General features: G+C 37.1%; 1 protein-coding gene across 1 annotated transcript in view; it reads left to right on the forward strand.

The window, feature by feature from the left end:
• LOC126248696 (phospholipase A-2-activating protein) overlaps window positions 1-27,203 on the forward strand; it is a 133,240-nt gene that overhangs the window by 54,467 nt on the left and 51,570 nt on the right. Inside the window, exon 7 of the mRNA XM_049949977.1 lies at window positions 23,313-23,490. Within this exon, the coding sequence (XP_049805934.1) occupies window positions 23,313-23,490 (178 nt within the window). The remainder of the gene's footprint in view (window positions 1-23,312; window positions 23,491-27,203) is intronic.

The raw sequence follows: 27,203 nt of genomic DNA on the forward strand, positions 1-27,203 counted from the left end.
TGTTGTACTTTCTACTCTATCATATGCATTTTTACCATGGCAAGATACAAAAAAGTGCCATTCAGCCTCCTACCTAAAGTCTACCTCGTGGTTGCACAGATTTGAAAAATTCTTTTTGTTCTTATACTGACTACCACTTCCATCTGAAAAATATATCAGCTTCTCAACCTTGGGAAAATTTTCTTTTATGTAATTTATTACATACTTTTGACACACGTGTACAGCCAAAGTGTTGTGCTCAAAGTAGTCACTTAGAAAGCAAATTTAAGGGTTGCAAACTCCATCTTTCTCATTTTAAAGTAGAGAATAAATGGATGCACTGTTGCCTGGGCATTGACCCAGTGGTACCCTTGTATTGCATCCTGAATCACAAATGTAAAATTTTCTGCAAAATCAGCAAGCACTATGCATTTAGTTTCATGAAGTTGTGCTTTTTTGTCCTTCAAAAACTTACTTTGGATTTTAGAAACATAGTGACGACTTTTGAGTTTTTGTAAGTTATCAATTGTAAGTGTTCTTGCTCTATATGAGGCTAGTAGTGTATGATATCTAACTATAGGAAAAAGATAGACTCTCACAAATCACTCCTTGTTTGTTATTTTTGGGTCTAAAAAGTGGATTTTTGAAAATTTGGATACCAAACTTTGGAGGTCATTTTGACTGGTTATTTTTGAATTTAGGGTATTTTGTGTAATAGACAATGTTGTAGAGGACACTTTTCTAAAAATAATCATGTCAATTGCAATGTTGTAACTTAACCCAGTGCAGAGATATTAAAGTTGTCGCTAATGTCTCCAGACTGAAAAATCATCATGCACCTACAAATAAAGATGGCTGCCATCCAGTAAAGATGAAAGATAAATTATTTTAAAAAAACTGGTTTGAACTTCTCAGATATAGGGCAATCACATAGAAAAGTTAAAATATTTAAAAATGGTCAAGCAACCATCACTGGACCATTTCATATGGATTGACCCTATAGCTAGTACAAGAAACAAAAATATAATGGGTTAATGCATTGCAGAAGTTATGCGAAAGGTGATAGTGAGTGTGGTTGTGGTTTGATGCCAGTGTATGCCTCAAACTTTTAAGATGGGTCAAAGTAGGTGTAGGTGTAGTCGTCGTCGTAAATTTTGTTGTCTTTTGATTTCTCTACATGTCCTTAGTTTTTTAAGCAGTGAGTTAATTTTCTGGATACTATCATGAATGGCATTCAAACAAAGTTTATCTTGGTGCCTACACTGTAACTTTCGTCCAGTAGGTCTTAAATGTATGACAACAGGATAATTCATGGGTAACATTGGTTCAATACTTAAGGCAGCTTATTGAATGGCAATATGTGAGAATAGTTTTATGTTCCTTTGTCGACATGTACATCATGCCGCAAGAGGAGAGTCCCAATTTGGTTCTAAAAAGGCTGTGTGCACTGTCTAGACCCATCTTTGTAGATCCTTTTCAGGCTGAGGTAGGTGTTAATTATTGAGAGCAACAACTGCCAGTATATGTAACCTCCTGTCCTCTATATTTTGTGCTCATGCTTAATTTCAGCAGTTTGGTTGGTGGCTATTGGACATGGATAAAGAATGATTAACAGGGAGAACATGTTTCATTGGGAAATATGGCCATGTTTCCTTAACAAAAGCATTTCTCTTTACTTTGTGGATATTAAAGTTCCTCAGATTTAAGTAGAAAAATATTCATTTGAAAGAATAACTGTACATATTTTATTTCATTTATTGAATTTGTTAGGAAAGTGTGTTACTTCCAATGCCTAGACCCAACCATGCTCTTGATAACGGTAAAATGTTTAGTTTCAATTTAGCACTGAAGCTTGTCATGGCTGTATTGCGTTTCCAGATTAATCTTTCATGCTATGGCAGTCAGTGGTAGCCTTTATAACTGTTCATAATAATAATAATAATAATAATAATAATAATAATAAACCCCGTGGAGGCCCGGGAAAAGAATAGGCCTCCGGTATGTTCTGCCAGTCGTAAAAGGCGACGAAAAGAACAAACCACTAATAGGGCTAACCCCCCTTTTAGTGTGATTACTTGGTTCAGGACAGAACTAAAGAAGCCTCGGACAAGCGCCGTCATGGTCGGGGACGGCGCTTGAACCCTATGCCCGCCCACAATGGTAATGACACTGCTAGCCAACTGGAAAATGATTTAAATCCAAATAGAGGTGTTTTGCAGGATATGCTTCCTGCAACCACCCTAGAAGGAAAACAAAGACAGAGGATGAGATGGTCAGATGAAGTTAATCGACACCTCATGTTCTGTTATTACCAAGCAACAAACCTAGGAACCAACACAACTGGATACAGATCACAAGTATACACAACATTTATTACCAGATACCCAGAATTAAAATTTTTAACAGAACAACGTCTAGCTGATCAGATTCGTGTAATAATAAAAAATAACAGGATACCCCAGTCAGAATTAGAAAACATCAAACAACAAGTACAACAAATACTGGAACAAAATAATGTGCAATTAGAAGAAGAAGAAAATACAGTAATGGACTCAAACATCCCAGAGCAAACAAACAAAGAACACCACGCATCAATTAAACAATCAGAGGAAAATGAAATTTTAAGACAGCCACCAGCACAAGCACAAATAGAACACGAAGTGACACAGATGCTAGATATAGAAGAAAAATTTCAGTTGACATATATAGAATACAAAGACACAAATACAGACATTAGACCATTCTTGCATAGACCACCAAATAGCCCACAAGTCGAAACAACAATAAAAACTATTAACACAATCATACACAACAAAATAAATGAATACACAACTATGGAAGAGTTACAACTACTGGTTTATGTAGGAGCACTCACTACACTAAATATACACACTAGACAGAGATCAGAACCAACCAACACACAGAAGAAACCCACAAAACCAGCATGGCAACACAGGCTACAGATCAGAATAGAAAAACTGAGAAAAGACATCGGACAGTTAACACAATTTATAAGAAATGAAATATCAGACAAAAAACGAAAAAGGTTAGGTAAAATCTCACAACAAGAAGCAATAGAGCAATTAGATGAAAAGAAGCAAAAATTACAAGCTTTGGCGAAACGACTTAGAAGATACAAAAAAAGTGAAAATAGAAGGAAACAAAACCAAACATTCAACACAAACCAAAAGAAATTTTACCAGACAATAGATAACACACACATAAAAATAGACAATCCACCAAACATAAGAGACATGGAACACTTCTGGAGCAGCATATGGTCAAACCCGGTACAACATAACAGGCATGCACGGTGGATACAAGCAGAAACAGATACATACAAGATGATACCACAAATGCCTGAAGTGATAATTTTGCAACATGAAGTCACCCGAGCAATTAATTCTACGCACAATTGGAAAGCCCCTGGAAATGATAAAATAGCAAATTTCTGGCTAAAGAAGTTCACCTCAACACATTCACATCTAACTAAATTATTTAACAGTTACATTGCAGACCCATACATATTCCCTGATACACTTACACATGGAATAACTTATCTGAAACCTAAAGATCAAACAGACACAGCAAACCCAGCTAAATATCGCCCCATAACATGCCTACCAACAATCTACAAAATATTAACTTCAGTCATTACACAGAAATTAATGACACATACAACACAGAACAAAATTATAAATGAAGAACAAAAAGGCTGCTGCAAAGGAGCGCGAGGATGTAAAGAGCAACTGATAATAGATGCAGAGGTGACATATCAAGCTAAAACTAAACAAAGGTCTCTACACTACGCATACATTGATTACCAAAAAGCTTTTGATAGTGTACCCCACTCATGGTTACTACAGATATTGGAAATATACAAAGTAGATCCTAAATTGATACAGTTCCTAAACATAGTAATGAAAAACTGGAAAACCACACATAATATCCAAACAAATTCAGATAATATCACATCACAGCCAATACAGATTAAGCGTGGAATATACCAAGGAGACTCATTAAGTCCTTTCTGGTTCTGCCTTGCTCTGAACCCACTATCCAACATGCTAAATAATACAAATTATGGATACAATATTACTGGAACATACCCACACAAAATCACACATTTGCTATACATGGATGATCTAAAACTACTGGCAGCAACAAATCAACAACTCAACCAATTACTAAAGATAACAGAAGTATTCAGCAATGATATAAGTATGGCGTTTGGAACAGACAAATGTAAGAAAAATAGCATAGTCAAGGGAAAACACACTAAACAAGAAGATTACATATTGGATAACCACAGCGACTGCATAGAAGCGATGGAAAAAACAGATGCCTATAAATATCTAGGATACAGACAAAAAATAGGAATAGATAATACAAATATTAAAGAAGAACTAAAAGAAAAATATAGACAAAGACTAACAAAAATACTGAAAACAGAATTGACAGCAAGAAACAAGACCAAAGCTATAAATACTTATGCCATACCAATATTGACCTACTCATTTGGAGTAGTGAAATGGAGTAACACAGACCTAGAAGCACTCAATACACTTACACGATCACAATGCCATAAATATAGAATACATCACATACATTCAGCAACAGAAAGATTCACATTAAGCAGAAAGGAACGAGGAAGGGGATTTATCGATATAAAAAACCTACATTATGGACAGGTAGACAATTTAAGAAAATTCTTTATAGAACGAGCAGAAACTAGCAAAATACACAAAGCAATCACTCATATAAATACATCGGCTACACCACTACAATTTCATAACCACCTCTACAACCCGTTAGACCACATAACATCAACAGATACGAAGAAAGTAAATTGGAAAAAGAAAACACTTCATGGCAAGCACCCGTATCATCTAACACAGCCACACATCGATCAAGACGCATCCAACACATGGCTAAGAAAAGGCAATATATACAGTGAGACAGAAGGATTCATGATTGCAATACAGGATCAAACAATAAACACCAGGTATTACAGCAAGCATATTATTAAAGATCCCAATACCACAACAGATAAATGCAGACTTTGTAAACAACAAATAGAAACAGTAGATCACATCACAAGCGGATGTACAATACTAGCAAATACAGAATACCCCAGAAGACATGACAATGTTGCAAAAATAATACATCAACAGCTTGCCTTACAACATAAACTTTTAAAACAACAAGTTCCTACATACAAGTATGCACCACAAAATGTACTGGAGAATGATGAATACAAATTATACTGGAACAGAACCATTATAACAGATAAAACAACGCCACATAACAAACCTGACATCATACTCACCAATAAAAAGAAGAAATTAACACAACTAATCGAAATATCCATACCCAATACAACAAATATACAAAAGAAAACAGGAGAAAAAATTGAAAAATACATCCAACTGGCTGAGGAAGTCAAAGACATGTGGCATCAGGATAAAGTTGACATCATACCAATTATACTATCAACTACAGGAGTCATACCACACAATATCCACCAATACATCAATGCAATAGAGCTACATCCAAACGTATATATACAACTACAGAAATCAGTAATTATTGATACATGTTCAATTACCCGAAAGTTCCTAAATGCAATATAACACATACCATACAGTTAAAAGGAAGTGACGCCTGATCATGGTCCGCGTCACTTTTCATTTTTAACCAGACTTAACGTCTGAGAAAGTAAAGAATAATAATAATAATAATAATAAACCCCATGGAGGCCCGGCAAAAGAATAGGCCTCCGGTATGTTCTGCCAGTCGTAAAAGGCGACGAAAAGAACAAACCACTAATAGGGCTAACCCCCCTTTTAGTGTGATTAGTTGGTTCAGGACAGAACTAATGAAGCCTCGGACACGCGCTGTCATGGTCGAGGACGACGCTTGAACCCTATGCCCGTCCACAATGGTAACGACACTGCTAGCCACACGGAAAATGATTTAAATCCAAATAGAGGTGCTTTGCAGGATATGCTTCCTGCAACCACCCTAGAAGTAAAACAGACAGAGGATGAGATGGTCAGGTGAAGTTAACCGACACCTCATGTTCTGTTATTACCAAGCAACAAACTTAGGAACAAACACAACTGGATACAGATCACAAGTATATACAAAATTTATTACCAGATACCCAGAATTAAAAATTTTAACAGAATGACGACTAGCTGATCAGATCCGTGTAATAATCAAAAATAACAGAATACCCCAGTCAGAATTAGAAAACATCAAACAAAAAGTACAACAAATACTGGAACAAAATAATGTGCAATCAGAAGAAGAAGAAAATAATGGACTCAAACATCCCAGAGCAAACAAACAAAGAACAACATGCATCAATTAAACAATAAAAGGAAAACGAAATCTTAAGACAGCCACCAGAACAAGCACAAATAGAACACGAGGTGACGCACATGTTAGATATAGAAGAAAAATTTCAGCTGACATATATATATAGAATACAAAGACACAAATACAGACATTAGACCATTCTTGCATAGACCACCAAATAACCCACAAGTCGAAACAACAGTAACAATTATCAACACATACACAACAAAATAAATGAAAATACAACTATGGAAGAGTTAAAACTACTGGTTTATATAGGAGCACTCACTACACTAAATATACACACTAGGCAGAGATCAGAACAAACCAACACACAGGAAAAAACCCACAAAACCAGCATGGCAACACAGGCTACAGATTGGAATAGAAAAACTGAGAAAAGATATCGGACAGCTAACACAATTTATAAGAAATGAAATATCACACAAAAAACGAAAAAGGTTAGGTAAAATCTCACAACAAGAAGCGATAGAGCAATTAGATGAAAAGAAGCAGAAATTACAAGCATTGGCCAAACGACTTAGAAGATACAAAAAAAGTGAAAATAGAAGGAAACAAAACCAAACATTCAACACAAACCAAAAGAAATTTTACCAGACAATAGATAACACACACATTAAAATGGACACCCCACCAAACATAACAGACATGGAACACTTCTGGAGCAACATATGGTCAAACCCGGTACAACATAACAGGCATGCACGGTGGATACAAGCAGAAACAGACACATACAAGATGATACCACAAATGCCCGAAGTGATAATTTTGCAACATGAAGTCACCCGAGCAATTAATTCTACGCACAATTGGAAAGCCCCTGGAAAAGATAAAATAGCAATTTTCTGGCTAAAGAAGTTCACTTCAACACATTCACATCTAACTAAATTATTTAACAGTTACATTGCAGACCCATACACATTCCCTGATACACTTACACATAGAATAACTTATCTGCAACCTAAAGATCAAGCAGACACAGCAAACCCAGCCCCATAACATGCCTACCAACAATATACAAAATATTAACTTCAGTCATTACACAGAAATTAATGACACATACAACACAGAACAAAATTGTAAATGAAGAACAAAAAGGCTGTTGCAAAGGAGCACGAGGATGTAAAGAGCAACTGATAATAGATGCAGAGGTGACACATCAAGCTAAAACTAAACAAAGGTTGCTACACTACACATACATTGATTACCGAAAAGCTTTTGATAGTGTACCCCACTCATGGTTACTACAAATATTGGAAATATACAAAGTAGATTCTAAATTGATACAGTTCCTAAACATAGTAATGAAAAATTGGAAAACCACACTTAATATCCAAACAAATTCAAATAATATCACATCACAGCCAATACAGATTAAGCGTGGAATATACCAAGGAGACTCATTAAGTCCTTTCTGGTTCAGCCTTGCTTTGAACCCACTATCCAACATGCTAAATAATACAAATTATGGATACAATATTACTGGAACATACCAACACAAAATCACACATTTGCTATACATGGATGATCTAAAACTCCTGGCAGCAACAAATCAACAACTCAACCAATTACTAAAGATAACAGAAATATTCAGCAGTGATATAAATATGGCTTTTGGGACAGACAAATGTAAGAGAAATAGCATAGTCAAGGGAAAACACACTAAACAAGAAGATTACATATTGGATAACCAAAGCGACTGCATAGAAGCGATGGAAAAAACAAATGCCTATAAATATCTAGGATACAGACAAAAAATAGGAATAGATAATACAAATATTAAAGAAGAACTAAAAGAAAAATATAGACAAAGACTAACAAAAATACTGAAAACAGAATTGACAGCAAGAAACAATACAAAAACAATAAATACCTTTGCTATACCAATATTGACCTACTCATTTGGAGTAGTGAAATGGAGTAACACAGACCTAGAAGCACTCAATACACTTACATGATCACAATGCCACAAATATAGAATACATCACATACATTCAGCAACAGAAAGATTCACATTAAGCAGAAAGGAAGGGGATTTATCGACATAAAAAACCTACATTATGGACAGGTAGACAATTTAAGAAAATTCTTTATGGAACGAGCAGAAATCAGCAAAATACACAAAGCAATCACTCATATAAATACATCGGCTACACCATTGCAATTTCATAACCACTCCTACAACCCTTTAGATCACATAACATCAACAGATACGAAGAAAGTAAATTGGAAAAAGAAAACACTACATGGGAAGCACCCGTATCATCTAACACAGCCACACATCGATCAAGACGCATCCAACACATGGCTAAGAAAAGGCAATATATACAGTGAGACGGAAGGATTCATGATTGCAGTACAGGATCAAACAATAAACACCAGATATTACAGCAAGCATATTATTAAAGATCCCAATACCATAACAGATAAATGCAGACTTTGCAAACAACAAATAGAAACAGTAGATCACATCACAAGCGGATGTACAATACTAGCAAATACAGAATACCCCAGAAGACATGACAATGTAGCAAAAATAATACACCAACAACTTGCCATACAACATAAACTAATAAAACAACACGTTCCCACATACAAGTATGCGCTACAAAATGTACTGGAGAATGATGAATACAAATTATACTGGAACAGAACCATTATAACAGATAAAACAACACCACATAACAAACCTGACATCATACTCACCAATAAAAAGAAGAAATTAACACAACTAATTGAAATATCCATACCCAATACAACAAATATACAAAAGAAAACAGGAGAAAAAATTGAAAAATACATCCAACTGGCTGAGGAAGTCAAGGACATGTGGCATCAGGATAAAGTTGATATTGTACCAATTATGCTATCAACTACAGGAGTCATACCACACAGTATCCACCAGTACATAAACGCAATACAGCTACATCCAAACGTATACATACAACTACAGAAATCTGTGATTATTGATACATGTTCAATTACCCGAAAATTCCTAAATGCAATGTAACACATATCACACAGGTAAAAGGAAGTCACGCTTGATCAAGGTCCGCGTCACTTTCCATTTTTAACCAGACATAACGTCTGAGACAGGAAAGAGAAATAATAATAATAATAATAATAATAATAATAATAATAATAATAATACGAAGAAAGTAAATTGGAAAAAGAAAACACTACATGGCAAGCACCCGTATCATCTAACACAGCCACACATCGATCAAGACGCATCCAACACATGGCTAAGAAAAGGCAATATATACAGTGAGACAGAAGGATTCATGATTGCAATACAGGATCAAACAATAAACACCAGGTATTACAGCAAGCATATTATTAAAGATCCCAATACCACAACAGATAAATGCAGACTTTGTAAACAACAAATAGAAACAGTAGATCACATCACAAGCGGATGTACAATACTAGCAAATACAGAATACCCCAGAAGACATGACAATGTCGCAAAAATAATACATCAACAGCTTGCCTTACAACATAAACTTATAAAACAACACGTTCCTACATACAAGTATGCACCACAAAATGTACTGGAGAATGATGAATACAAATTATACTGGAACAGAACCATTATAACAGATAAAACAACGCCACATAACAAACCTGACATCATACTCACCAATAAAAAGAAGAAATTAACACAATTAATTGAAATATCCATACCCAATACAACAAATATACAAAAGAAAACAGGAGAAAAAATTGAAAAATACATCCAACTGGCTGAGGAAGTCAAAGACATGTGGCATCAGGATAAAGTTGACATCATACCAATTATACTATCAACTACAGGAGTCATACCACACAATATCCACCAATACATCAATGCAATACAGCTACATCCAAACATATATATATACAATTACAGAAATCCGTAATTATTGATACATGTTCAATTACCCGAAAGTTCCTAAATGCAATATAACATGTACCGTACAGCAAAAAGGAAGTGACGCTTGAAAAAGTCCGCGTCACTCCATTCTTAACCAGACTTCTAAAAAGTCTGAGAAAGTAAAGAAATAATAATAATAATAATAATATGTATCACCAACAGGTGCTACTGAGAATGTGATATTGATTTTTCCCATTGATTTCATGTGTAGTGCACCATCCATAAATAAACTGAATACTTACTTGCTGTCATCCTAGCAACTGACAAAAAACTTCTAAACTCATATTTAATCTCCATTACTATTTCCATGGGGTTCGGTGGCTCAGCTTAGAGTGCCTGACTGCAAATCCAAAGGTCTCTGGCATGATCCTTGGTCAATCCTAAGATTTTCATTTGTCACTTATAACTTCTTTTGCCTCTGGTGATGTTAGCTGATATGAAGAATGCAGAGTTGCAGTGTGGATCAGAATCAGTGTTAAACTGTAGGTCCTGCTGCAAGTGAACGGTAAGTCAGTTCGAAGGTTGGAGGAAGGCAATGGCATACCACCACCTCAACAGTATCATGCTTAGTGATGCAGTGTGGTTTTCAAAACAATCTTTGACTTTGTGGCTGCCGCACTACGACCCTCATAAATATCTAAAAAACCTTTCACTGTTCACAAAACAAATCTACTTTGCTGCTGTCACTACTCATAAGACACAGTGACACAGAGTTAAAAAACACAAATACTATATTAATCACTGTTCATGGACTTAACAGTTCTTTTCTTTAGTGGACAGCGCTGTTCTTCATGTTGTCCTACATCACGTTCAATTGAATCGTGGTGAATATCATCGCTGTCTTCTTCCGCCTCTTCTTCTATCATATAATATTTACAGACATTTTAAACATGTTCTCTTTCATAAATTTTGCCAGTTCGTATATAGTCATGTGCATAATTTCAACAATATTTAAGGACGTTTGTGGACTGATGGAATTTAATTTTGTTATTAGCGTTCTTTAACTGAACATGTGACCTAACCAGGAGATGGTCTCCCTTCTATACACTATCTGATGCATCAGCTTGTCATACTGTGGCTTCACGGCATCGGCCTTCTTCACTAGCATTTGTTCCACCTGATTTTCTCCTCCCATATCTCATCATCAGTGTAGTTCATTAGGATTTTTCTCTTCAGGTTGATAGGCTCCCTGTTAACCAGAGTTTTTGTAGAATCTTGTGGTTCATTATTGATTACTTCATCAAAACCGAGTGAGGTGGCGCAGTGGTTAGCACACTAGATTCACATTCGGGAGGATGATGGTTCAATCCTGCGTCTGGTCATCCTGATTTGGATTTTCTGTGATTTCCCAAAATTGCACCAGGCAAATGCTGGGATGGTTCCTCTGAAAGGGCACAGCAGACTTTCTTCCCCATCCTTCCCTAATCCTATGAGACCAATGACCTTGACGTTTGGTCTCTTCCTCCAAACAACCCAACCCAACTTCTTCAAAATTGCCTTTTAACTGACTCCATTACCCTTTTTTGATTATGACTGTTACACCTGACATATGTAGTTTCTCTCTCTCATAACTCACTCCACAGCTTTCGATGCTGGTCTCTATCATTAAATAAACAGTGGCTGTACATGATGTCTTCTTAGTCTGGGCCCATTTCTTACGTTCAAACTGGTTACCATGGCCACTGACAAATTTTTTTGATATACAGACATTTATGAGACAGATCCTTCCATTCTTTCATTACCGTGCTGCTCGTGGCCTTTTTTGGTGGGTACAGTTTTGTATATATCGAGAAAAGCTTGATAGTTACAACTTGTATTGTTCCTCATGTCAGCCTAGGGAAAGGTCCTAGTAGCTGAAGCACTACTGTCTGTTTAATCCTTTTGCCAACAAAGGGTACACACAACCTTTATATTTAATGGTAACAGTCTTGTTTTGTTTCACAAATTTCACATGTTGTCAGTAAATGTCAGAACAGTCTTGTCTCAATTTTTCCAGGCACTTCTTGGGTCTAAAGTGTCTACAGCTTAAGTGTGTATACCATATGAGATCATCTACAGCATGTTCAGGTATGCACAATTTCCACTCCAGTTTCATGATACTTGATCTTTAGTACAATACGCCGTCACACATTAGATAATACGTTCAACTTCTGTCTTCCCCAGCTCACCCATTCTTAGTTTTCACCAATGATAGCTATTCGTCAATATTTTGCTTGCCATATATGTTTTTCAGTATTCTGTGGAGTGTTCCTTTGTGAGCTATACCTTTTATGGGTAGCATCCTGTGTTCTGGTGTCGGCAGTTCTGTTTTACCATTCTCAAACCAAATGGCAAATGTGAAAGCTTGTTTAGCATCAAATCCTGTTCTCTTAGTTGTACTGCATTTTGAAATTTAGTGCAGATCTAAAAGCCTTCCCTGCCATAATTCACTTGTTAACAGGAGTGCCCTCCAACCAGCTTTGGATTTTGACGATCTAACACACCAGTTGGGCAGTACTTGGCATGATAACCCTCATGAGGACAGCCAATATCCCGATCAATCAGTGCATACACAAGGACCATAGGTGGAGCAATGCATTATTGATTTGCTCAGTTTGTGGAGCTCTTTCTCTAATACATCATCCAGATTTATTTATTTGTTCATTTTGCTGTGATAACTACAGAATCAAACTGGTTGTGAACTTCAATTTTAACTTTGCATTATGAAGGCACCGGACATCATGGTAGTAAAATTCTTGCGTAACAGTACAACACACATTGTAAAAAAGTTTTACATCATTGTCACATTGTGTAAGCTTTGGGGAAGTTTGTAGCAATCTGCCTGACGTTTTTTGCTAAGGATTCGTGTAATAGAGAATTTAGAGTATGTCTTTATAGTGCACTGCTATTGACATGGTAGTTTAATTTCAGTTTTAGGTGTGGCATATTTTGTTTCCACAGTTTGCTGTTTATGTGAACTGATGAAATGTTGTGTAAATGTGTTGCTGTGGTCCATGTGGCTTAACCTCTTCTGGTTTCTTTTGGAATGAGAAAACCTGCACATCCATTGCCATAGTGCCACGTCCAATAGCTGTGGAACAGCAGCCACCTGTCGGTTTCTGTACTAATGTGAAGTTTTGGAATTCAACACTTTTCACTCTTTGGTGACCAATAAGTGAATTTGCTGAGCCATGTAGGTGCACAAAGCTTATTAACCCTGCTGTTCTGTTCGGGTCTATATGACCCGAAACGAATATGAACGTTATTTTACATTATGTAAATACCAATATATATTTATGAAACTTTGTGACTTTGTCTGAAAATGGATGAGCAGCATGTGTTTTAAAAGGTTTTAAAAAAGTTTAAGAAGTTTGGGCTTCAACTGTAATAGTTGCATATGTAATGTTCGGGTCATAATGACCCGACACAAATATGTTTAGTGTAACTCGTATTTATTTCTAAAATCTGGAAATGGCGAAAATTATTTTTGTTGTGTTGTGTGGGAATAGTGACTGCATCATTCCAACTTACTCTCAACAATCACCTAAAGCTCCATGCGTTCACAACAATGGGCTTGTTTGTTGCTTTCCCCAGGAAATAATAATTGGCAGTTCTCAATAATTGGAATGCTTTGTTTCTGCCCAGTTTGACTTGTGACACCATGGCGATGAGACCATTGAATGATCGTGAGTTGGAAGAAATAGTAAATGCCTCACCAGATGAAGGATCACTTTCTGAGTTTGAAGATCACATCAGCAATGCATCTGAAAGCGAGTGTTCCGATGACAGTTACGACAGTCCACAGCCCATACAAAATAGTGTAGAGACTTTTCTTTCTAAAAATGGGAATATAGAATGGCAGTTGCATCCACCAGCACAACATGGTCGCCTACCAGCTTCGAACATCATCAAGAGTACCCCAGGAGTTACCAGGTATGCAGTCAGCAGAATATCTGATGTAAAATGTTCATTTGAAGCAGTATTTCACACAGCGCTTCAAAATGAAATAATAGAGATGACAAATATTGAAGGGCAGCGAGTTTATGGTGAACAGTGGACAGATATTGATGGTTCTGTTTTCCATGCATACTTAGGACTCTTACTCCTAGCGGGTGTATATCGATCTCATGGGGAGTCTACAAAAAGTTTGTGGGATAAAGATACTGGGCGAAACATATTTCGAGCAACCATGTCTCATGAAACATTCTGTAAGATATCACGTGTCCTGCGATTTGACAAGAAATCTACTAGAGAGGAAAGACGACGTACTGACAAACTTGCCGCAATTCGTAGTATTTGGGAGAAGTGGGTAGAGGTCCTTCCTAAACTGTATAATCCAGGAGAAAATGTTACTGTTGACGAGCAGTTAGTAGCATTTAGAGGTCGCTGTCCATTCAAGCAGTATATCCCAAGTAAACCGGCAAAATATGGGATCAAAATATGGACCATGTGTGACAGCAAAACTTCATACGTACTGAAAGCCCAAATTTATACAGGAAAGGTGAGTGGAGCGGCACCAGAAAGAAATCAGGGAATGAGGGTGGTATCTGATCTCACTTCTGAGTTACGTGGTCAGAATATCACGTGTGACAACTTTTTTACGTCGTACAATTTGGGGCAGCTGCTTCTGAAAAGGAAATTGACTATGTTGGGAACTATACGGAAAAATAAGCCGGAGCTTCCACACAAAATGACCAACAAGGAGGTACACAGCTCTTCATTTTACTTCACAAATGACACTACTGTGGTTAATTATATTCCTAAGAGACACAAGAATGTTGTACTTATGAGCACTCTCCACCATGATGCGGAAATCAGTGACAGGGCTGATAAGAAGCCAAAAATGATTTTGGACTATAATTCAACCAAAGGTGCTGTAGACACGCTTGATCAGTTATTAGGTACATATACATGCAAACGAAAAAGTAATAGGTGGCCAATGATAGTTTTCTACAATATTCTTGATGTTTCTGCTTATAATGCATACGTTTTGTGGATTTCGGTTGACCCTAATTGGAATGCAAGCAAATTGACTAGAAGGAGAATATTCTTGGAGGAACTTGGAAAGTCACTGATAAAAGAACATATTGCATCAAGAACGCATTTCCCAAGAACAGAAGATTCTTTGAGAATGGTCACAAGCATCCAAAACCCGAATGATGTGGGTGGTGTGTCAGAATCGGTAACAACAAGAAAATCTACAAAACGTGCACGCTGTAAGTTCTGTCCATCAAGTAATGACAATAAAACAAACATGGTGTGTGGAAAATGTAGTAAACATATTTGCAAGAAACATGTAACCTACTTGTGTCCACAGTGCAAGCAGTAAGAAAAGAACTGTAGTATTTTATAAGATGATTGTATTGAAAATTCTGTTGTTTCAAATTTATGTGAATACTTGTGCCTAAACTACAATCAGTAAGAAGAGAGGATTCTAAAGTTGTAGTGCTTTCTATGTTGGAATGTAATAAAAAAACTGTAGTGTGTTCTGTACTGTAGTGTGCTCTAAGATGAATATCTGTAATGACAACTGTCTGTTGTTAGAAAATGTCAATACTTACGTCTAAACTGTCAACAATAAGAATAGAAGTATGGAAAAACTGTAGTGCTTTCTAAGTTGAATGCCTGTAATGGAAACTGTCTGTTGTTTCAAATTTATGTGCATATTTAAATGAAAAATATCCCTCAATAAAGTTGTATGCATTGTTATTATTATTATTATTACCATTATTATTATTATTATTATTATTATTATTATTACTAACAAGGTACTGGAATAGAACAACAATGTCGATAGCTAAAACTGTACCAAAATTTATGTTTCTAAAGCATTTTGATATGTCGGGTCATATTGACCCGAACAGTATATATGTCAAGTAAAAGTGAACAGAACAGCAGGGTTAAAGCATCCTTCTCCTCAGCAAAAATCTCTGATATTTTCAACCCACCACTCTTTTCCATAAATACATACAGCATATTCTTCTACCTGGAAGTCCGATCCATTTTGCTTCTGCAGTGAGAGCATTAATGGTATGAAATTTGCTTTCATCGGCAAAGAAGAAACTGAACAAAATAAAGTGTTACAAGAAGAGCAGTTTTAACATAGGCATACTTTAGCAATAAGTAGAGAATATCATTATTTTTTGTCAATTGGTGAAACAGCAGTTCAGATCAGCAGTTTATCAAATGATGCATCATCTTTTTTGACCAAAATCAGTGACAGTATTGGAGGAGATATATTAACATTGGACCTTCAGCCAGGACAGTATGCTGCATGCATTTATGCTAGAGTTGGGGTTGGAAATACCTGTGAGACTTCTGCTGAGCAGAAGGACACTTTAATAAGCGTTATGCACCCACAAGACCCAACAAATTCACTTTATTGGCCAAGGAGTGAAAAGTGCTGCATTCTAGAACAGCATATTATTGCAGTTATTGCAGCACCCTCAGTGAGCCTGGCCAGCAATATAGTTTCCCTCATGACATTCTACACCAAATAAATGGCAGCTGTAACAAATTCAAGTATCTTGAAGAAAACATAGGCTAGGATCCTAAGAGACACCTCGTCTAGTGTTGTTTACTGACAATTACAGAAATGTATCATCAGGCTTGGGATCTTGTGGAAAGAAACCATATCAGGCTTGGGGACCTATGGTAAAGAAACACACCAGTGGCTGCTGTTCCACAGCTATCAGGCATGACTCTGTGGTGATGGGGTTGCTGGTTTTCTTATTTCAAAAGGAACCAGCTTTGTTTGTCATCATGAGCCATAAAAACACATTTACACAAATTTTAATCAGTTCAAGTGCAAACTGTGGAAACAAAATACACTATACTTAAATCTGGAATTAAACTACCATGTCAGTAGCATTACACAATAAGACACATACTCAGAATTCTCTATTACATGAATCCTTTCCAAAAACTGTCAGGCAGGCTGCTATGAACTTCCCTAAAACTTACACAATGTGACAGTGGCGTAAAACTTGAAGGCAGTTTTAACGATGTGTGTTGCAGCTGTTAGTAACCATTTTACTACTGTGTTATTCAGTGTCTAGTGCATCTGTAATGCAAAGTTAAAATTTGAAGTGTACAACCAGTTTATTCTGTAGTTGTCATTACAGAAAAACAGGGTGAAATATGTCATGAGTCGTAACAAAAGACACCACCCCCCTTTTGTTTTATTTTATCCCTTATTATTTCTTTTTAAAAGTTGTTCTGACTCAGTTTCTAGTCATCAGGACTTTCTAATATCACCTTCCCTAGAGAGTACTAAATAATTATAGAATATAATAAAAATGTTAAAATTAATTTGAGTACCATCGGAATATGAGCATATTTTAAATACACGTCGCCTATTGGTTTTTAGAGCCTTATATGCTCACATCCGTAAACTAAATCTAGTTTTTTTAGGTGGTTTAGAAAATGGTCTTCCTAATGAAAACTGCAGGAATAGTTTGCAGAAGACTTTTTTTGGGAAGGTGGGCTAAAAATAGCCATTTTTAGCATTTTTACAAATTTGTGAACTTTGCCCACAATTTGTAAACTATTGGAAAGCAGTAGGAGAATGAAATTTTATATCCTAAAACCTTGTATTGTAAATTATTATATGTAAGATTTCAGATTTATCCTGTAATTTCTTCCAGAGATATAAAAAGCTAAACTTCACATTTTTTCAAGCGTCAGTTTCTCAGCCTACTTTGTATCAAATTACCTATATGAAAATTGCTCAAGAAATCTTTTGTAAAAATTATTTCTATTAATACAGTGCACAGAGTTGTACAAGGTGCCCTCATTTTCTTTCAAGAAAATATTTCACGTAATACCATGTCTCAAAGTTGCCAAAAACTCAGGGTTTACGTTCGATAGTTGTACTATGGTGTCAAAAAATGATTGTATCTCTGGAAGTGAATATGTACAATTGTTTGCACAAAATTTCAGCAAAACCTGTGATGTTCATGTGGTTATGTTTCCAAAATCAAACAAACGGCCCAAAAGATAGCAAATTGATGCAGTTTTTAATCAATATATCTCACGCAAGAAGGAATGTGTTGCCTAGTCAAGAGATTGGTAAGTCCTAAAAGTAGGATACAAGCCTGTTTTTGTGTTGTACTTGGAGAAGTACAAATCTGTTATACTGTAAGTGAGAGAATCAACTAAAATAGTAAACATTATCAAGAGACAAGAAATAGCCTGTAAGTTTTATAGAAAGTCATTTTGATCATGTATTTATATAAATTTATTTATTTTACAGCTGTTTATTGTTGTAACTCGTTACTTGACCTTTGTTTGAGCTGATGAAGAGTGAATCGTTTACTCGTTCTTTTCTTTTTCTGGTTATTGGTAAATGATGGACCCAAGTTTCATCTTTGGTGTGAATTACTGAGGCATGTACTTTACAATAATTACTACAGTGTCATCCAGTGTCACTCAATGGTTTTCCATCACTATGTCTTCAGCGACTATTGTGTTTTCTAGAGTCAGGGTGTGATATGCTCTAGCTGAATAAGGAGAATCATCCATGCACATCACTCCATTTTCAAACTTTCATCTCCATTCATGCACTTGCTGCTTTGATACATGCATTACCATATTTACCTTCATTCTTTGATGAAATTCAGTTGGTTTCAAACTGTCACTATACAGAAACTGAATAACCTATACCATATTCTGTGAACCATGGACGAAGGGCAACAAATGGATTAGATATCGTTCCATTTTGGGGAGCATGTGACATATTGCATTGCCCCACTGCAGACTGTTAATGAAGGGCAGAGCATGTGACTGGCTCAAAGACTTCTTGAGTAATAGAACCCAGCTGCCCTCGACAGGGTGTTCATCAGAGAGAACGGTATTGTCAGGAGTGCCCCAGGGAAGTGTGGTATGATCGCTCTTACTATCTATATAAATTATCTGACAGACAGGGTGAGTGGCAATCTGCTGCTGTTTGCTGGTGATGCTGTGGTGTATGGGAAGGTGGTTGTGTTGAGTGACTGTAGGAGGACATGAGATGACTTAGAAAAAATTTCTTGTCGTCGTGATGAATGGCAGCATGCTGTATATGTAGGGAAAACAATCTCTTACTGTTTGAATACAGCATTAGTAGTGTGCTGCTTGACACAATCACGATGATTAAATGTAATGACATCGTGTTGCAAAGTGATATGAAATGTAATGAGCGCGTAAGAATGGTAGTATGGAAGGTGAAAGGTCAACTTCGGTTTATCGGGAGAATTTTGGGAGACTGTAGCTCATTTTCTTTGTTGTGACAGAGAGAACTACATCACTTAATGTGCCCCAGATAGTAAGAGCTTTGTTTGCTCTCATAAAGGGAATACAACTCATTCGGACTTAAATCAGCAGTACTGGGTTTCAATCCACGGATAGTCACTGCTGTTATGCTGTGAGAGTTCTTACTAGGGCAACATTGGTTTGGACATGTTGGTGGAGAGAGTTAGGGCTCAAAAATGGTACAGGAAAGAAGTCTGGGTGAGGCAGAATCTCTAAGACGGTTGGAGGCAGAGTGGACGATGTGGAAAGGGTGGGCTCCGTCGGATGGGCTGCGGACATGGCCAGTGTAATCTGGGAGTTATAGAGAGATGAGCACTGACAGCTCACTGTTGTGGTTGGAATTGGGCCTAGTGGAAGAATACTGCCGTGACGATCAACAGTATGTGACCTGCAGTAGAAGAATCGGTGATCGACAGCACTGAGTGCAGCGACGCTCACACGAGTGGCAACGCTGGTAGTATGCATTACTGTGGTGGCTGCAGCAGATGGGGCCGACAACACCTTGTGCTTATACCATTGTCCGACCGCTTTCCTGCCTCTCCTGAGGTGGTATTGCCAGTAACGCAGAGAGGTGATAGCCCGCAGCACATGCCTGTGTTGGATCCCATGCAGCTACTATATCCTTCACTCGTAAGAAGAGGTGGCAAAGCTAGCTCAGAGGTGATGCAGCTGCCACCCGGAAGGGGGTGGAGGGGGTGGCACTCTTGGGAATGGTAGGTTGGCAACAGTAGTCAGTGGCAGCCAGTGAGAGGTGACATATGGACCAGTGAAGCACCTGACCCAACATCATTGCAGTGAGAGGGTAGTCTCCAGCAGGAAGATTGGCGATGGAGGTGGCGACGGCGACCTGATGCTAACTGGAACCTGTGAGCAGTGTTGGGCACCCAAGGAGAAGGCATCTCTGTAGGTGTGTGACCTGACACAAGTTAAACAGACAGACAAAAGGCTGGTGGGATATTGGCACGGGGCTGAGAGGCTGTGCCAGCTAAAGGTGTGCTGGTGGGATGTCAGCATGATGTTGACAGGCTCAGCTGGGAGCAACGGCGATGGGGTCTGCTTTGCTTATGGTAGTGAGAGGCATGTAGCTTAGCTTCAGTAGAAGTTCCGTTATTCTGTTTCATGTGCTGTAGCAGCTGTTGCACCTGTATGATTGGGAACATCGATGCCATACTGAAATCACACACACATACAGTGGGGGAGGTGGGGTGTAGCAGTGACTGTTCTAAGTAGTGCACAGAGATGGGTATCTGCACTGGGCAAGCACACGAAATCCACACTTTGTTGCCAGATTTTGTGTCATGGCTGAGAGCCCCTTGATAATTTTTGTCCCCCAGGTAGCAAGATAAAGGAACTTTACTTACACTCCTAAACAGAATACAACAAAACAGTCGTTCAGACTTGAATCAGCACTACTGGTTTTTGATTCATCAATAGTCCCTGATATTGTGCGATATCAATGCAGCCATATTATTGCAGAGTGGCAGGGCTTAAGGACAGTCCAGGAGAGTGGTCTTGGAGAGGTGGAAGCTTGTAACCGGTTGGAGATAGTGTGGCAGTTGTGGATGTTGCGGAGATATGGGCTCCTGGGCACAGAGTAGCGAAATCGGACGAGGCATTGAGTGATGACTTGGATATGGCTCAGAGCAAAGGTAACTGAGGCTGATGTGGAGAATTGGATAAGATGTGGTGTGCAGACTTGGCCATGACACAGTGTGATGGTGTCAGCAAATGGTGTTTGAACTGCGATGAGACGTGGAGTAAAGGCTCTGTTGTGGCTTGGAGTCAACAACTGTGCTGAGGCAAAGGGAACTCAGACTCAGGAACTAACAGAATGTGGTCAGCACTTGGCCCAGACCAGCTCCTGATGTGAACTGGTTCTGATTGATTGGCTGGGCGGTATCCTTTATAGCTGCCAGGTGGAAGAATACTGCCATGACGATAAGTGTGCACATGCCCTATGAAAGAAGTATCAGTCCCCACAATGGCAGTGCTGATTGTGGCAACTCCCGTGCTGCTAGCGGCTAGGATGGCACCATGAGTCACTGTGGTGGCTGCAGGAGATGTGATTGACAAAAACGTTGTGTGCTTATGTTATTGTCTATTTTCTTGCCAGTCCCACAGTTGTCACCAATGGTCTGGAGAGGCAGCAGCCCATAGTGCCCATTTGTGTTGCTTAGTAGTGGACCCTAGATAGATACCATATCATTTATAAAGGAGACCACGTATAGAGTAGTGGTACGACCTATCTTAAGTACTGCTACAGTGTTTGGGATTCTCAGCAGGAGCTTTGTGAACTCAAATGGGAATCCCTGGAGGAAAGACGATGTCTTTTTCTGAAACACTGTAGAGAAAGTTTACAGAACTGCATTTGAAGCTGACTGTAGAGTGATACTACTGCCACCAACGTACATTTCACGTAAGACTCGCGAAGACAAGATAAGAGAAATTAGTGTATGTACTGTGGCATATAGTTAGTTGTTTTTCCCTCACTCTATTTTGCGAGTGGGACAGAAAAGGAATTGACTAATAACGATACAAAGTACCCTATGCCATGCACCATATGGTGGCTTGCAGGGTGTGTGTGTGTGAATGTAAATCTTCTATATTTTTAGTGGACAGCTGTTTTTACACATTCCTGTGCAATTGTTGGCACATCTATATGATGCTGCCATCTAGTGAACACCTGACAATGTTGGGAACGTGTTTGCTGAGACACTAGTGGTGCCGTTTTTCTGTATTTTATGTCGCAGTTGTTAATCACTTGTTCAAAGAGTCACTTGCCTGATATATCGCAATGATAAAGACTGAACCAATTTATAGGTTATTAAATTAATTTATATTTAGATACTTTCAGTTTTCACAAATTATGTTCAAAAATGAATAGTTAGGTATCGGTAACATTGATCTGTCTTTATTGTTATCTTTGTTTTTCTTCTGCAGATACCTCATCACTCAAAATCTGATCATGTAGTAGAAGAAAAATGTCTATAAAGGTGTGTCATATGTGTAAATAGGTGCACACTTACTGCAAAGTGTATGAATAATTGCCTCGGTATCCTTATTTGTGTCGAATTGGTAAAACCTCTATAAGTCCTTGAAAGGGGACCTGTCAGAAAATTACGTAATGTTGAGGGAGAAAGTTTTAGATTCATCCAAAGTACATAAGAGGTTTTGACCAAAGACTTAACATAACTCATTAATGTTTTAAAAAATTGAGTTGTCTCACATCAGTGAATCTTATAACCAACCATCTTACTGCTTTCCTGAGACTGGTTTTGTTGTACTGCTCGGATTTTGTTTTTCTTCTGTGTTACTTCTTTTTTTAAAAAATAAAAAAAAGAGAGCCTGGAAATTCTTTGTGTCATGAGCAGTTGTAAAGAAATATTTTTTTTAATGCAAGGAACATGATGAAAGTTCAGTTCTTACTTCTTTGAAAATTATCCTTCTTTTTACCGTTATGGACAGTTATCCCTTAATATTTGAGAGGTATTATAGTTTTCAGTGATTCCTTGGAATGGTGTTATTTATGAAGAGTGATGTATATTTTTGCACAGATACTAACAATAACTGCTAGTTTTGTGAGAGTAATAATAGTTTCATGTTTGTATCTGGATATAAAATATAGTGTGGACATTTTTACGAGTTAAGTGTGCAGCAGATGCTGTATTTTGTGTTGCTATAAGTATCTGCCTAACATTTTCATTTTATTTACTGTTTAGGTGTACTATGCAACAGGCTATTTTTCAACATCTATTGATTTCAGGCTTCCTGGTCCAGAAATATTGGCTACACCAGGTCAACAAGATGGACAGACAAGGCTTGTTAGAGAAGGAGACGCTGTGATGTGTTATAAGTGGTCCTTAGAAGATGAGGAATGGGAGAAGATGGGAGAAGTTGTTGGGACAGGAAATGGAGCTGGAAAAGAGCTTTATTGTGGACAGGTATTCTTCTCCATTCACTTTTTCAATAAATGTGTGTCATAGAAAAGAAATTAATTTTCTAATGTGTAGCACTTGATATGAGATGGTAGAATTTCTTTTCCTAAATATGTATAATATATATAATATAATATATAATACATATAAATAATATTTGAAGAGCACCTGCATGTTTGCTGGTTGAGTTAACTCCAGACTGTTTTCTGTGCTATCTCATATTGATAATGTGCATGGCATTGGGGGGGGGGGGGGGGAGTTCGATTGTGTGGTTCAGAAATACAGACTGGACTATATGGAAGAATTCCCATGTCTCATAACTTGTTGACGCGATATTGTTGTTTCTTCAAAGGATGGAGAGAAGATTAGTGTAACAGAAAAGGTATTTGATCATATGTTTTACTTTTTTGTTAATATGATTGTGTTTGAAGTGTCACTTTATGCTTTCATTTAGATTCTGTGTTACACTTAAAAAAAGAACCTGGAAATTCTGTGTGTCATGAGCAGATGTAAAGATATATTTTTTAATGCAAGGAACACGATGAAAGTTCACTTTTTACTACTTTGAAAATTTTCACTGTGCTTACTAATAGAGCGATGTTTTTCGTGGTTTGGTCCTTTGAAAATTGATCATGTTTCATGCTCCACTAACATTTTTCTTTTAAATAACATTTATATTGTATATTTTGAAAACGTGTCATTGAGATCGAATTTTTAAATTTCGTACACCCTTCTTAAAAGGGTTAAAGACCTAAATTTTTACTTTTCGAGTGTTACAATAGGGCTTCAAATTGAGACTTTTAATTTCAATTAACAAAAAAATTCCAGGGGAGGGCCCCCAGACCTCCCTCCCCAGTCCTCTTGTCCCAATTACTGATAGCTTCTTTCCAAACTTGGCATCACTGTTAGTGCCTCATTAAGTTTATATAATTTAACCAGACGACACTCCCCCATTAATGCTGTTCTTGATCTGTGAATGATGGGAAATTAAATGGAAATTTCTGAGTGTTACCATAACATGGTGAATGAAGATTTTATTTCCCTTGTCTGATTCACGTATGTTGTTCATGTAATTATTATTAATGTAAATTATGTAAATGCATATATAATTATGTAAATGTAAATACAAATATATTAACATATTACCTGTTCATTATTACAAACATGATTGATCTATGCCACATAGTGCTATTTGTCTCCTAACCTCTAAATTGGCAGCCTGCACCTTTATTTTAGGTTTGATTTGTTACCTGGGGTTGAATTACCAGTGTGGCCTGTCACTACCTGTGCTGAATATTTCTAGAGTACTGACAGTGACAACTCCATCCAGCACTTAGTTTTGACACCACTGAGACTGGGTGCAAAAACTATTGACTCACTTAAACTTTCTAACTTCAAAATGTATCTGCAGATGTAGTGCTGTACAAGCACACACCCATTCTTAATTTGGTTTTACTGACTCATGATAAACTAACATGGCTCTTTCAATTTATGTCAGTATTCATTAACTTCATGCGAGAATAAATCTGGTAGTAACTAAAGAGATATTTATGGCTTGCTAGTAATAGGCTACTATTCAGTGGGGAACATAGTTTTCCATTTCACAGTCTGAAAGGGATGATGGTCATCTGTGCCATAACTTTCTTTAGAATGTTCTTGTAGTACAAATAATCCTGTTTGTGCTCTGATACAATTTTTATTGTGATCTATAGAGTGCTATTTGTCTCCTAACCTCTAAATTGGCAGCCTGCACCTTTATTTTAGGTTTGGTTTGTTACCTTATTTGCTTTGCGTGTTTAGTATGTACCATGTGATCTACTTGGTAGCTTTATGTACAGTTCGTATTCTTTAGACTATAGCAAACTGAATGATTTGTCTCTACGTCATATTGTCCATTTGTGGTTCACACACAAAGTAAACATAGTGGCTATGGCACAGCTCTCACTGTCCTGTTTAATAGCTTATTAATGGCTTACTTAAGATTCAAATTGCTACTTGTCCACCAGAAAAAAAGTCTTTTACAACATTTTATTTCTTTCATCCATTTATCATTAATTCTTAGTTTTTTACCTCATTAGAGTGTAGAAGCTTCTATGGCAACCTCCAAAAAACGAAATAAAAATGCTGGTGCCGTAATATTCTTTGTAGATATATCACTATAGATTTTGTGTGTGTGTGTGTGTGTGTGTGTGTGTGTGTGTGTGTGTGTGTGTGTGTGTGTGTGTACCCAATAAATTGCTGTGAAGCAACCTTTGAAGATAAAAGACCCTGGTGAATGCCTACTTTTTGTATATTGAATATACATTCATTGTCAATGGGGCATTAAACACTAATCTCCTCCTCCTCCTCCTCCTCCTCCTCCTGGTAAGTAATGTGGTATTTTGTTGTACAGCATTTAGCGCATGTTGATGTAGGGTTCACAATTGTAGTCTTCATTTTGAATAAAATGGCCCTTTTTTTTTATAATAAAATGGTAGCACCCATTACTTTTCTTTTTGTTTTACAAACCACAACAGGTTTCGGCCCCCAAGGCTATTATTAGAGCTACGTGAGATTAGCAAATAAATTTCGAAAATTTAGCATTTTGAAATTTCAATTTAGCTTTTTATATCTGAATTTAGCATTCACTTTTTTGTTTTCTTTATGCAGTTAAATGACAAAATTCGTACCTTAAAGTTTGATTTTTCTTTTTCACTATTCCCAGTTTTCTAATAATAACAAAAAGAAGAAGAAAATAGGAAATTGATTATTTATGGAACACATCATCATAATTTTATTTCTCATTCAAATTACCACTCACTATACACCAATATAAAAATGTTTATCTATTGAATGCAATCATTGAAGTTGTTGCAGTGGTGTCTGGCTTCATTGACCTCCTTACTTACAATTAAATTGTATGTTGAGAAGTACCTCTCCGCATCCACACTATTGCAGATAAAGCGGTATTTCCAAATTCATCATATTTAAGCTTTTCAATTAGTAGAAGCTGCAATATATCAGGCTTCTCATCATGCCTCAAACAGTCAATAAGGTGTTGATGGAATGATGAATATGCCTCAATAAAACCGTCAGTTGGAATGCTTTCAAATTGTGGAATTGTTTTTGTTACATTAGCAACAGCAGAATTGTCCAAATTTAACTTTGCACCACAAACTGCAGGGTTGAAGAGCTTGCCAATGTTTTCATAAAAAATATTAGCTGGGTCTGGTGCTGTGTGTTTACATAGCTTTAGTAAACTTTTCATAGCAGCAGATTTAAGACAATGTTTTTGCAGATGCTTTCTGTGCCTCGCTTTGGAATTTGTTTATATAATTAATAGTGCCTGTTGAAAACGACCTTCAGAATTTCTTTTCAGTATTGATTTAATACTCTCAAGTTCATCCCATAACAATTGTGCAAATGGGTAGGTCGTTCCCTCTAGTGTTGTGATGAAACTAACAATGCTAGCACATATGTCACTTACAAATTTGCATTGCAGGACGACTATATCTGAGGCAGCTTCAGTTCTTAAGTGATCCAGAATGAGCTCAATGGCAGCATTTTTGTTTTGTGGTGATCTGAAAAATTCGATGATAGCTGTTAAATGTGTGTCCAAGTACTTCACTGCATGGAACCAAGAATTCCACCTAGTGATTATCGGGTCGGGAAAAAGGTTTTTTGGCAGGTGAGGATATTTTTCTTGGAGAAACTGAAGATAGGTGCTTCTCATTTTGCGA

Source organism: Schistocerca nitens, chromosome 3 (assembly GCF_023898315.1).
Source record: "Schistocerca nitens isolate TAMUIC-IGC-003100 chromosome 3, iqSchNite1.1, whole genome shotgun sequence".
In the NCBI taxonomy this organism is placed as follows: domain Eukaryota; kingdom Metazoa; phylum Arthropoda; class Insecta; order Orthoptera; family Acrididae; genus Schistocerca; species Schistocerca nitens.